Consider the following 14,839-nt stretch of genomic DNA (forward strand, 5'->3'; position numbering starts at 1 on the left):
ATTCCCTAAACAGTAGCTTAAGTTTAGACAAAAGGTGTAGAAATGGCCTTTTGAATTTCAACAAAGAATGAAAGGCAGCCCACACTTTGGAAGGAAAATGGTTGAGTATGAAAGAGACACTGGTTGGAGATAGTTAAAAAATGATCCACACTGCTATTAAGAACTGTTTTTTAACCATTTAGAGATCACCAATGCCTTTGAATAGTTTCTTAAACTTATAAGGGCTCTTTTCATAAAAAAATATGAATACATTTTGTAAAAAACGTTAGGGGTTTCATGAAATCTACTCCACTGTCCCTAATCTCCCCAGGTTATTAAAATTAACAAGATCTCACCCTCAGGTTATTTCAGTAGGAAAAAAAGGTTTTGGAGAACACTGTAAAAAACATACCATCTTAATTTTATCAGAGATTGTAAACTAGTTTGGTAAAATGTAGTTTAGGTGATCAGGGGAAAAAAAGTCAAATTCCAGAAATGCCATGAAATTCTCAAACTCGCTGGAGAAGCTGGGAAGAAATAAGCAAGCAAGAGGGTAGTAAAACCCAACGGTATAAAACCTCAACTCCAAAGCTGATCATCATTGTCCTTTAGAGCACTCTTTCTGTAACACACCAAGTAGACGATATTGGGAGTTCCTTGAAAAACAGGGTTTCATGATCAGGTAAAACTAAAAACAGGTTAAGGAAAAAACTTTCCTAAAGTTTAAAATATGTTAATACTATAGCTCTAAGGGCTCCCCAGGTGGCACAATAGTTAAGAATCTACCTGCTAATCCAGGAGACCCAAGAGACCTGGGTTCCATCCCTGGGTTGGGAAGATCCCCTGGAGGAGGAAATGGCAACACACTTCAGTTTTCTTGCCTGGAGAATCCCATGGACAGAGGAGCCCAGAGGGCTCCATGGGGTCTAAAACAGATGGACATGACTGAGTGATTAAGCACACACACACACTGAAGCTCTAAGAAGGGAATGTGCTATATATAAGCATTTCCAAAATATATTTGATAATAAATTCCCAGAGCATTTCCAAGGAAATACCAGGAATACCAGGGACTGGTATTCCAGAATCTCATTTTTGAGAAGCACTGTTCTATAGATTTGAAAACTCATCCCTTAAATGTTAAACTAATTACTGTGAAAAGAGTCATCACAAAAGTGAGTCAAAAATGAACATTTGGGCTTTGGGGGCCTTAAAAAAAGTTTCTTTTTGTTTTAAAGAAAGGATTTTCTCTTAGTGTCAAAGTCATTAAATGGGGCAAAAAAAACCTAATTACTGACTTTAAAGGTTTGGAGTAATACAGTGGTTCTCAACCTAGATGCATATTAAAGTTACCGTCCACCACCTTAAAAAAAAAAAAAAAACTCAGGTTAAAAAAAAAAAATCCAGGTATCATCCCAGACCAATTAAATATGACTTCTTGAGGGTGGACCCTGAGTATTGACTATTGTTTTAACAATGCCTGGATGTCTCCAAGGTTTTTAATGGGGTCGAGTACACTAAAAGCTTAAGGGAGTCACAAAGGTCTAATTACATTAAAAGACAAGAAAAAAAAAGCTGCTAGTAATGGTTTCAAGTGTTAAAAGAAAAAGCTTTTTTGATTTTCTTCTTTAGACAAACCTCCAAGTCATAAGTATTCATGTTCACACTCAAGCTGAACAGTGTATGCAAAGATACAAAAATGCCTAATAACTTCTGTACATAAATCTGGTTAATGGACTTTCAATTCCTGCAGGCAGAATGTTCCTTTAAAAAAAAAAATTAATCCTTTCTGATCATATATGCTGGAAAAGTATGTTTCAGTCAGTCATCATACAGAAATGAACTAAAATTAGTTAACCTTTTAGAAACAAAATCAAGGATTCACAAACTATGGCATTTTATTTCAGAGCCTTTGCTTACATTTGTACAATATATTACATAATTCTTCATTGTTTGCAGATCCTAATATATACTTTATAGCTTTTATTCTATAAGCTTTTCTTCAAGGTTTTGCTGTCAACAAATCTTTACAGTCCTGTACAAATTTGAATAACTTGAAACCATTTTCAACAAAATTAGTTACTGTAAGCACACACTACAAGACTGAAAATGCTTTTCTTAGAAAAGTTGAATGTAAAGGATTCTGACACGTTAGCATCTACAACAAAACGCTTCGAAATTCTCACATGTAGTATTGCCAGAAAACAAATAAAACATGCCAGCTCCATCCAAAAAAAGTACACAGAACTACAATTAAAACAGTAGAACAGTCTGTACAGTAAAGTACTGTGTATTAACAGTGCCAGGTATTAAATAGCTTGAATGAACACATCCGCAATATACAAATGTCTTACAAAGGTGTAGAATTAAATACAAGTGCCAAACAGAACAGAGATTGGAATCATACAACATAAAGTCAATACAAGTTAAAAAAATTTTGCGTTCATTTTGGATTTTATACAAGGCATTTAATTTTTATAGGCCTACCACCCCAATTAGCTATTTATACTTAAAATAACAACCATCCTTTTGAGACAGTTCGTAGCAACAGCCTTGAACCATACTAATAAAGTTTACTTGTTCCTGAAGTCCTCTTGTTGTAGCTCATAATAAAATAAGCAATACAAATGAATTATCTGTATTTAAGGAAAAAGAAACATTTACAAGAAAACACAAAAATATAACTGTTATAATTATGAATAAATATACACTTTGAACTGGCTAAGTACAATCTTTATACACTGTTTAAGATTTAATACAGTTTATTAGCCATTTTCTTTTTTCACACAATGTATTATATCAAAATTAAAAAAAAATACTGATTTATAGAAAAATGGCAAAGTACAGTAGTTCCATTCCAATTTGAAGGGGCATGAAAAGCCACTGCAAGACCTTTTAGCCTAATTCAAACCTGTAAACATGTTCAGTCTTTTTTAAAGAAAATCTTTAATATTTGGTTATCAGGATTGATGTCTAACATCCTGTTAACTGCAGGTTTTGAATTTACTACATGTGCTTGACTTATACAATTAAAGCCACCCTAAGGTGACTTGCTTTAAAAAACAATTAGCTTGTACAAATGAAAATAGGTTCATATTTTTTCATAAATAAATGGAAAAATATCAAATGTTCCAGCTTTAACAAAATACAAGGGAATACATATACAGTAAGTTTTCTTAACATGTTCTGGCCACCCAATGACTACGCTTACTGTATTGTCTCTACAGGCAGTGAAAAGCCTCCATTTGCCACAGTGGAAGGCCTTCAAGTTACCAGACACACAATTCCCAGACAAGTTGGAAACAATTATTGCTTGAGGAAAAGCAGTCCATTGTACTTTTTCTTCATAAAAAAAGTGCACTTAAGTGCCAAGTCAGCTTGTCAAGAAACAATTTTTAAATATAAAATAGTGCTTGTCTGATTTTTTTTTTTTGTGCCACTGTGCAGTATAAAAAAAGACGTGGCCCTCAACAGCCATTAAGTGCAAAGTGCTTTAGCAAGTCCTGCTGTCACCTGCACTCAACTGACATTCCATTTTGTGATGCACTGGACATTGACGGTTCAGCTAACGTTAACATAACAGCAGCCGTTATGGAGCTGGATGAAGGTGAAGACGACGACGAGGATGTAGCAGCACCTGAGCGAAAGGGAAACCAAGAGCTTAGTAACTGTAGAAAGAAGTAACACACTAGTCCTCTAAACTGAGATTCTGTTGTAGTCTCCAGAGTCATTTAGCTTACTACGAGAGCAGTCAATTTTTATGATACCATAATGTACACAAAGGAAATTCTAGTGCATTTCAGGTAATGAGACACTACCAAACTACAGAAGTAACAATAAAGGAGAGACCAGGGAACGTTCCTGCACTGTTCAAAGGAAAATAAACTATGGGCTCAGTCCACGGAGATACGGAAATAAAATGGAGGGTAGGTGCTCTGTAATAATGAAACAAATGTCAAAAAGATCTCAGAATTCAATAGGAAAATCTGTAATCTATCCCCAAATCTTTTCCCCTTCCAATTCCTGTATCTTTCTGCTTCTGGAGTTTCTTATGAAATGAAATGGTGATGAGAATGGAAGGCTAATTGCTTTTTAAAGTTGGGAAAAATAACTCAGTTCAGTTCAGTCGCTCAGTCGTGTCCGACTCTCTGCGACCCCATGAATTGCAGCACGCCAGGCCTCCCTGTCCATCACCAACTCCCGGAGTCTACCCAAACCCATGTTCATCGAGTCGGTGATGCCATCCAACCATCTCATCCTCTGTCGTCCCCTTCTCCTCCCGCCCCCAATCCTACCCAGCATTAGGGTCTTTTCCAATGAGTCAACCCTTCGCATGAGGTGCCCAAAGTATTGGAGCTTCAGCTTCAACATCAGACCTTCCAATGAACACCCAGGATTGATCTCTTTTAGGATGGATTGATTGGATCTCCTTGCAGTCCAAGGGACTCTCAAGAGTCTTCTCCAACACCACAGTTCAAAAGCATCAATTCTGCGGCGCTCAGCTTTCTTCACCGTCCAACTCTCACATCCATACATGACCACTGGAAAAACCATAGCCTTGACTAGACGGACTTTTGTTGGCAAAGTAATGTCTCTGCTTTTAAATATGCTATCTAGGTTGGCCATAACCTTCCTTCCAAGGAGTAAGCGTCTTAATTTCATGGCTGCAGTCACCATCAGCAGTGATTCTGGAGCCCAAAAAAGTAAAGTCTGACATTGTTTCCACTGTTTCCCCATCTATTTCCCGTGGAGTGATGGGACCAGATGCCATGATCTTAGTTTTCTGAATATTGAGCTTTAAGCCGACTTTTTCACTCTCCTCTTTCACTTTCATCAAGAGGCTCTTTAGTTCTTCTTCACTTTCTGCCATAAGGGTGGTGTCATCTGCATATCTGAGGTTATTGATATTTCTCCTGGCAATCTTGATTCCATATACAGCCTTGACGTACTCCTTTTCCTATTTGGAACCAGTCTGTTGTTCCATGTCCAGTTCTAACTGTTGCTTCCTGACCTGCATACAGGTTTCTCAAGAGACAGGTCAGATGGTCTGGTATTCCCATCTCTTTCAGAATTTTCCACAGTTTATTGTGATCCACACAGTCAAAGGCTTTGGCATAGTCAATAAAGCAGAAATAGATGTTTTTCTGGAACTCTCTTGCTTTTTCGATGATCCAGCGGATATTGGCAATTTGATCTCTGGTTCCTCTGCCTTTTCTAAAACCAGCTTGAACATCTGGAAGTTCACGGTTCACGTATTGCTGAAGCCTGGCTTGGAGAATTTTGAGCATTACTTTACCAGCATGTGAGATGAGTGCAATTGTGCAGTAGTTTGAGCATTCTTTGGCATTGCCTTTCTTTGGGATTGGAATGAAGACTGACCTCTTCCAGTCCTGTGGCCACTGCTGAGTTGTCCAAATTCGCTGGCATATCGAGTGCAGCACTTTCACAACATCACCTTTGAGGATTTGAATTAGCTCAACTGGAATTCCATCACCTCCACTAGCTTTGTTCGTAGTGATGCTTTCTAAAGCCCACTTGACTTCCCATTCCAGGATGTCTGGCTCTAGGTGAGTGATCACACCATCGTGATTATCTGGGTCGTGAAGATCTTTTTTGTATAGTTCTTCTGTGTATTCTTGCCACCTCTTCTTAATATCTTCTGCTTCTGTTAGGTCCATGCCATTTCTGTCCTTTATCGAGCCTATCTTTGCATGAAATGTTCCTTTGGTATCTCTAATTTCATATCATAACTACTGCCTTTTGATCCACTTGGTTTACAAAGTAAATGACACATTATTATTTTCCTCAAAGAAATTCTCTCAGTGTTATAAATCAGTGTTTGAAAACTTATTTTTTAAGGAATATATGCACAAGGTTTAAAAATCATTCAGAGATGGGAGATAAGGGGGAAAAGTGAATCTTCCTCTGATTCAGGACCCTCCTAGTCTTCCAAATTCCCCTCCCCACTGTTACCCCTACTGTTAACCAACTGCATCACCATCTTTAAAATGCCACAAGAGAGACTGGTAAATTACCGCCCCAGGGCCAAATCTGGTCTGCCTATTTTTGTTAAGAAAATCTGATTGGAACACAATTATGCCTATTTGTTCATATCTAGCTTATGGCAGATTTCATACACACGATGATAGGATCCAGTAGTTCTAAAGAGACTACAAGGTTCACAAAGCCCAAAATATTTATTATCTGTCTCTACAGAAAATGTTTGTAACCCCAGTTCTACAGGAATTTTAACTGTAGAATATAGACACATGATATGCATATTTAAAATGAAAACACTAGTAACTTCGTTTTTAAAAATGCAAGTGGAAGCACAGTACAGAGTCTGACAGGTTTTTACACTTAACAATCTGAGATGATTCCTTATCAGTTCATGTACAGATTTACCTTTTTCTTTTCAAAGCTGAAAGTTTCCCATTTTATTTAGGAACCACAACTACTTTAATTCCTAGCCTTTTCTGTTACCAACAACAAATGAATACTTAAGAGCATTATAAATAACAATTTAAGTGTTTATTTAAATATATTATTAGAGAATACAATTTAATGATTTCTATCTGCTACTATAAATACTACCATAACAAACTTCTTTGTGGCCACATATTCTTCCTTGATACCCATTCTTAGAATTAGAGGTAGCTAGTTGTCCAAAGACACAAGCAAACCATTTCCCAAGATAATTGGGCCTGTGGTCCATCTATTTCATTTTATTGTGCTTTCCTTTACTGTGCTTCAAAGGTACTATTTTTCACAAACTGAAGGTTTTCGGCAATCTTGCATCCAGCCAAGTCTACTGGCACCATTGTTTCCAACAGTATTGCTTACTTTATGTATGTGTCGCATTTTGACAATTCTCACAATATTTCAAACTTTTTCATTGTTATTCTAGTTGTTATGGTGGTGGGAGCAGTGAGTTTTGATATTACTATCACAATTGCTTTGGGATGTCATGAACCATGCCCATTATTATAAAAGACTGAACTTTTTGATTACTAAAATAATAACAAAGGATTTAGAATAAAACAAAAACTTAAGTTGATGGAAAAGCAGCAGGGTTTGAGAAAACTGACTTCAATTCTGAAAGAAGTTCTACTGTGGGTAATATGCCATCAACCAACATTGCACAGAAATCATTCATGAAAGGAAGAGTCAATTGGTACAGCAAACTTCAGAGTACTACAGTGTAGTTATTTTAACAAACTGCCACAGATACACCAACCTTCAGCAATCACCACCCATCAACATTGAGGCAAACCCTCCACCAGCAAAATGATCACAATGAAGGCTCAGATGATGGCTAGCAATTTTAGCAATTAAGAATTTTCAACTGAGGTACATTTATTATTCTTTGGGACATGATGCTATCGCACACTTAACAGACTACAGTATGGTGTAAATTTAACTTTCATATGCACTAGAAAACCAAAGAAATTCCTGTGACACACGTTATTGTGCTATTTGCTCTTTTTTGACAGTATGGAAATGAACCGACAGCATCTTGGAAGCAGGTCTGCACTTTGTTTCAGCAGCCTTGTCGGACTAAAACAACCCCCTTCCCTCAGATTTTAACCTCTCTCACTCCACCTGATCTGCCTCTTGAGAAACCTGTATGCAGGTCAGGAAGCAACAGTTAGAACTGGACATGGAACAACAGACTGGTTCCAAATAGGAAAAGGAGTACGTCAAGGCTGTATATTGTCACCCTGCTTTTTTAACTTATATGCAGAGTACATCATGAGAAACGCTGGGCTGGAGGAAGCACAAGCTGGAATCAACATTGCTGGGAGAAATATCAATAAGCTCAGATATGCAGATGACACCACCCTTATGGCAGAAAGTGAAGAAGAACTAAAGAGCCTCTTGATGAAAGTAAAAGAGGAGAGTGAAAAAGTTGGCTTAAAGCTCAACATTCAGAAAACTAAGATCATGGCATCCGGTCCCATCACTTCATGGCAAACAGATGGGCAAACAGTGGAAACAGTGGCTGACTTTATTTTTCTGGGCTCCAAAATCACTGCAGATGGTGACTGCAGCCATGAAATTAAAAGAAGCTTACTCCTTGGAAGGAAAGTTATGACCAACCTAGACAGCATATTAAAAAGCAGAGACATTACTTTGCCAACAAAGGTCCGTCTAGGCAAGGCTGTGGTTTTTCCAGGAGTCATGTATGGATATGAGAGTTGGACGGTGAAGAAAGCTGACCGCCAAAGAATTGATGGTTTTGAACTGTGGTGCTGAAGAAGACTCCTGAGAGTCCCTTGGACTGCAAGGAGATCCAACCAGTCCATCCTAAAGGAGATCAGTCCTGGGTGTTCGTTGGAAGGACCGATATTGAAGCTGAAACTCCAATACTTTGGCCACCTCATGCGAAGAGTTGACTCATTGGAAAAGACTCTGATGCTGGGAAGGACTGAGGGCGGGAGGAGAAGGGGACGACAGAGGATGAGATGGTTGGATGGCATCACCAACTCAATGGACATGAGTTTGGGTAAACTCCGGGAGTTGGTGATGGACAGGGAGGCCTGGCGTGCTGCGGTTCATGGGGTTGCAAAGAGTCAGACATGACTGAGTGACTGAACTGAACTGGACTCCCTCTGGTCCTTCAGGTTCAACTGGAAAATGTTGCAGCCACTCCTAATCTAACACAACCCACCCAATCACTGCCTTAGCATTGCTCTATTCTGTTCACAGTGCTTTATACTATCTGACATATTATTAGTTTTGGGGGGGAAAGCAGATGGTAAGCTCCATGAAAATGAATATTATGGTTTGAGATAATTGTTTTAGATAAAGTTTTTCCATTTTATAGATGTAGAAAATAAGCCAGAGGGGTTACTGCCTGAAGAGTCAGACACAATTCATATGAGCCCAACTGTCGAGTCAAAACTCCTTTGTGTTTAGGTAAAGTAAGGTAAAAACACTTACTTTCTCTTTCTTTCTTCTTTAAACGCTTTCTCCTTCGATCTATGGAAGCTACTTCAGATTTTAATGATAGATAATGTTTTCTGATTTCTTGTAGTTTTTCTTGAAGAATTGTGATGCGTTCAGCACTTGTCATATTTTCCAGGTCCGCTGTGAATTTAAAACTTTCATTAATATGCATTTGTGGTCAAAATTTTAATATATAAGAGAGAATATATAGTGTGGTTGCAGAATGAGGTCAAGACAAAGAAACTTTAAAAAAAGGCTTGTAAATATTGTTTGCCTAAGTTGCTTTCTCCCCAGCCTAAAACGATGCCTGGCACTAATACATGGCAAGGTAATTTTTGAATGAATGTGTAGAATTAAAGATCTTATGACCTAAACATGGATGTTAAAATTTCCACATTTGCACCCCACCCCTCGAAAAAATCCACGTATGTGTACAGCATCACCATAGTACATCATTAAAAATTATATTTAGAAATAAGACTGGAAAGACACCAAAATGTTTAAATTGCATATATTTTTGAATGTTAGAATTCTGAACAAAATTTTTTGTCTTCTTTTGTGTTATTTTTTTGATTTTTTAATAAGTACGCATAACTTTAAAGTTAAGAAAAATTTTCAAATGCTCTGAAGCAATATTCAACCTCCTAAGAATATTTCCTTGCATGCGAAACTCTGAAGTAGTCTCTTTTTAAAAAGAAAAAAAAAACTTGTAATGGCTATTTTTCAGGTACACAAAGGTACAAAGAGTAGTATAATAGAGTCACATATACTCATCCAGCTTCAATAATTGGAAATTCATTGTCAATTCTGTCTCATGTATACCCTAAACAATCCACTTTCCAAGAGCAACACTAGATTTTTTAAAGTAAATTTCTGACATCATACCAGAAATACCTAGTCAACGTTGATGTGTGCCTCAAATGCCTTAACATACTGAGTAAAGTAAGTCAGACAGAGAAGGGGCAACATCATATGACATCATTTATATGTGGAATCTAAAAAAATGAAGACAAGTGAACTTACAAAACAGAAAAACACTGACAGAGAACAATCTTATGGTTGCTGGGGGGAGAAGGATGGCAGGAAGGGATAGTTAGGGAATTTAGGGGACATGTACACACTGCTGTATTTAAAATTGATAACCAACAAGGGGAAAAAAAAATACTGGGAAGAAGTTTCTATTGCTTCACTTCTGACTTAGCATATGTCACTTACACATCTGAAAACTCCATTTGTAAACTTTGGGTAATCGATTACTGGGTTCCTTGAGGTCAGGATCCTTATCGCCATTCTTTCCGCATTTTCCTGGAGACTGCGTCCTAGCAGGAGATTTGGTACCATGAGCCTTCATCCCAGTGGAAACTGATTTGATGGGCTGAGTCTTAGTTACACTTTCACCAGCAGAAAGTTCTTCACTATCACTACTATTTGCTGAAAAAAAAATTTTTTTAAGCATTAGTAAACATGAAAGTAATCATAATTTTTACAGATTTCAGTGGACAATTTAAAAATTAACCATTTGAATTTACTACTACAGTAAACAACTTCCTTAACAGACCCCGCTTAAAAACTTGGGAAATCATCAAGTATAAACACAGCAGCGTATCAGTTAGGAAACAAAAACTCTTCTTACCTGAATCGCCAACAATGTGTTTTTAAAAAATACTCAAAGTAATCTTAAATTATATCTGGTAGATTACCAAATATGCAATAATTATTTAAATAGCTTTAACTCTACTACATTAAAATATAGATAGATAGATAGATAGATGGTAGAATGCAGCATTTTTTAAAATGAATCATATAGAAACTTCTTAATTTCATATTTTAAATTGTGTACATGCGACACTTTCTTACTTCTCTGGCCAAACCAATGACGCACAATCATTACATTCAATAAAGAATTCTTTGAAAATAAATTCTAAACTTTAATATATACAGTGATTTCTTAAGAAACTCCTACATCATAACCTGTTGACTAAAATAAATCATAGGTTTCACCGTGATAAATATATTCAGTAATTTATGAAGAATTCAGAAGTCTATGCAATAATGTTAAATCTGCCTTTGTTGATTAAAACCTCAACAAAGTGTGTGTGTGCTCAGTCGTGTCCAACTCTTTGTGACTCTATGGACTGTAGCCTGCCAGGTTTCTCTGTACATGGAATTTCCCAAGCAACAATACTGGTGTGGGTTGCCATTTCCTACTTCAAGGCATCTTCCCGACCCAGGGATCGAACCTGTGTCTCTGTTATCTCCTGCACTGGTAGACGGGGTTCTGTATCACTGTGTCACCTGGGAAGCCCAAAGCCTCAGTACCAGAATGGAAATCTTTAACATCTTGACATGTGAATAGGTGATGGAATTGCTATTTCCATGAATTACCTCTTTCTGGATACAAAGCAGTATTGTAGATTCTATGAAAGTTAATTCATTTGACTAAATTATTCTCAGAGAACTGTTTTCTCATTCTGATTTACCAAGATATAAGTAAAATAATTAAAATGGAAGAATATATGATTAACTGCTATAGCTCAAAATTATATGAATGTGTCAGTTGACTTGTTGAAAATGAGCCCTCTTGGAGAATGTTACTTAAAAGTCTTAAAGATAAAAACATTACAGTGTAATTAAAAAACAGTCTTGAATATCCTTTCAGTTACTCCAAATGTGGCATCAAATTTATCCATTTTCTTTTATCAATTCTTCATTTAACAATAGCTACCCTCCGAAAAATATAGTTACGCTCTAAAAAACTGAAAAGTATTCCAGATAGGAAAGACAGAGAACAACTCCTCCCCACTGTGGTGTTCGGGAGTAAAGAAACTCCACCACTCTTTCGTACATGTCTTACAAGAATCCCTTCCCAGTCCCCCCACTGCTGCTCTGGAACCCCTGGCAACTCCTAGCTCAGCCACCCAAGGCTTGGCCCCACTCTGATGCAGTGGTCTGCCTCAGCTTGGCTTTCATGGCCTTGCTGAACACAGCCGCCCGGGGCCCCGAAGGATGCCATATTCACCGCCTGGAAGTCATATGGGCTCAGCAGAACCGCGGGGAGCTGGCCGCATAACCCTTTTCTGCACTGAAGTGCAGCCAAGCCGGCCGATAGCAAAGGTCAGGCAGTGGAGGTGGCAGGAATCTCCTGGAAGAGCAGCAGGAGGTCAGTGTGGGGCACCTGAAAAAAAATTCTTTACATATTTTCTGCTTCGTACTTTGTCTACGAGAGAGAGAAAAAACGTGCAGCTCTCAGGAGAAATACAATATATATATTCCTGTAGATTGATAAATAAGAATCATTGCTAAAGTCATTAGTTAGAACATATTTAACCCAAGTATTCTTAGAGCTGCTCTGGAATACACAGTTCAGGATATGGAAGATAAAGATAGTAGGCTGCAGCTATTGGAATTATAGCTCGAAAGCTATCTTGATTGTTCTCTTCTAGGCTGATTTTGCCTGAAAGGATTACAAAGCAATCAGTTTCACTGTAATAAAAAGAATATATAATTCAAGCATTTCATAATATCTAATATATATAATGCAAAAGAATTTGCACATAAAACTAACAAAAATGTTGGTGTTTATATTATACTGGCTATTATTTTTTAAAAAGATTACTGATCATTCATCAGCACTCAATACCACTGGTGAATAACAGCAAATTGCTCAATCCTAGAATCTACCTACAGTCAAGAGACTTCTGTGTGATTTTTGCAGGGGTAGAGACAACAATCAAAACATTAACTATCCCATATCCTAAATACCCTTTACTTAAAGGGAGAAAAAAACATATCCACCATTATCTTTATATTTAAAAAATTAGAGATTTCACACTTACTGCCTTTTCCCTTCTTTTTGTTGTTTACCACTGTAGATTTATGGCTTCGTTTCTGCTTTTTTGATGAATTTCCTCCTCCCTGAGCTTCTTTCACTCTTTTCTGACCTGTACAGGCTTTGATGGGGGAAAAAACTATTAAGTAACACAAAATAAAATCAAGCTTCTCCCTAGGTATAAATTAATTCCGCATTTTAGAAGAATAGACTAATTCTGAAACTATACATGTTCTTTGAGATTTATAAGTTATAATAGAAATTATTAGAATTTTTAAAAGTCATTAATGAGCTGATTTATTACACATAATAAAACTAGAGTTTTTTAAAAAAGCAAATAAAGCACTTCCCCGGTGGCTGAGGGGTAAAGAATCTGCCTGCCAATGCAAGAGACATGGGTTCTATCCCTGATCTGGGAAGATCCCACATGCCATAGAACAACTAAGCCTGTGTGCCACAACTACTAAGCCCACGCTCTAGACCCTGGGAGTCGCAACTACTGAAGCCCTCATGCCCTAGAGTCCAGGCTGGGCAACAAGAGAAGCCACTGAAATGAGAAGCCTGCACAGCGCAACGAAGAGTAGGCCCTGCTCACTGCAACTAGAGAAAAGCCTGCACAGCAACAAAGACCTAGCACAACCAAAAATAAATAAATAAATAAAATTTTAAAAATAAAAACAAATAAAGTATGCACATCTTTCTTGGGCAATGGTTAACATGTATACCATTTACAAATCCAGCATAGTAGTTCTAAAAAATGTTTCATCTTCTTGGTAGAAGTTATTCCAAAATATTATAAAGTCTCCCTTTTCCTCAAGGATTAGCCCAAGTCCTACCTTCCCTGATGCCCAGGCTTCGATGATTAACTGCTACTCCAAACTACAGTTTCTCTACTTCTAATAGGATCCTCAGCATCTGCTGTTTCTAGCTTTCTAATTATATGTATTGGTTTTCAGACTATATAGTAATCTCTTTTTCCTGAGATTTACAAAGTCTTATCTCTATTCTACTGCAGTGTTAGATACTATTAATATAATGACAATACAATCAATACTATGATAAAATTATGCCATGTTACAAAAAATGTTTCTTAAGCCTGTTACAATGGTAACATATACAAGACATGGCTTTGTTGGTAAAAAAAAAAATGGAACAAACTATTTTAAATATTTTGTTTGCAACTTTTTAGTTGTTTTTTTAATGAGTTACATCTAATTGATAACTTCTCCTAAGGCTATTTTAATATAACAAGGTGAACCATAAATAGATTTAGATATTATCTATATTAAAATACAGAATCTTAACTATAATTGCCAAACTTCTCTCCAAAAGTTCATTATATTATTATTGAAAGCTTCTCTAATCATCTGCAATAAATGCTTCTTTCATTTTGAGGATATTTATGCCTGGATAATTCAATTCCGTGAGACAGTACAACACACAAACATAATCACAGTAGCTATGTGTGTAAATACTTAAATAAAAAAAGATCACTGAAAACTATTGCAACGATCTTTTTTACTTAATATTTTTTGAACAATGTTTTAAGACAAAATTATTTGTGTTGTAGAGAGTTATGTCAATTATATCTCAGGGGAACTAGAAAAAAAAAAGGTTTATGAGAGAAAACTTAAAGTTAACTAATTTGGTCTAGACTGTATCTCTTTAAGTTTACCTAAAAACCTGAAATCAGTATAATAAAATCTGGTATGTTATATAACATACATACTCTAGTGCTTTACACTGGAAAAGTGTGTTTCAAAGCCAAGTGTCAGCTTACACTATACTGATTTAAAGACACCTGAATGAAGTGGTTTATAAGAAGAACGATGTCAGAAGTATATCTATGGCATCAACAAAAAGGCACTAAGACTTTAGGGAAGTACAGCATAGACACTGGTCCTTCAATTTGGAAGCTAGGCAACCAAGAAAGCATCACATTCCTTTACCAACTCTCACATAGTAGTCAAGCTCAAAAATCAGTTTGACATGGTTATCTGAGGAGAGCATGGCCTGGACAGTTGGTTGCTCCAAACCCCTACATAGAGTACTTTGGTTAAGGGTGGACGAGTCCATCAATAA

At 36.8% G+C, this 14,839-nt stretch overlaps 1 protein-coding gene across 12 annotated transcripts in view; it reads right to left on the reverse strand.

The window, feature by feature from the left end:
• Nucleotides 1-1,859: 1,859 nt before the first annotated feature.
• Nucleotides 1,860-14,839, reverse strand: part of ARID4B (AT-rich interaction domain 4B) — a 140,882-nt gene continuing 127,902 nt past the window's right edge. For all 12 annotated transcript variants that reach the window (XM_081570423.1, XM_081570419.1, XM_081570416.1 and 9 more), the window contains 4 exons: nt 12,765-12,878; nt 10,144-10,359; nt 8,923-9,069; nt 1,860-3,616 (listed from right to left, as the gene is read on the reverse strand). In XM_081570423.1, coding sequence (XP_081426549.1) covers nt 3,489-3,616; nt 8,923-9,069; nt 10,144-10,359; nt 12,765-12,878 — 605 coding nt within the window. In that variant the 3' untranslated portion in view covers nt 1,860-3,488. The remainder of the gene's footprint in view (nt 3,617-8,922; nt 9,070-10,143; nt 10,360-12,764; nt 12,879-14,839) is intronic.

This window comes from Giraffa tippelskirchi, chromosome 2 (assembly GCF_054371585.1).
Source record: "Giraffa tippelskirchi isolate mGirTip1 chromosome 2, T2T-mGirTip1v1.2.pri, whole genome shotgun sequence".
Taxonomy (NCBI): domain Eukaryota; kingdom Metazoa; phylum Chordata; class Mammalia; order Artiodactyla; family Giraffidae; genus Giraffa; species Giraffa tippelskirchi.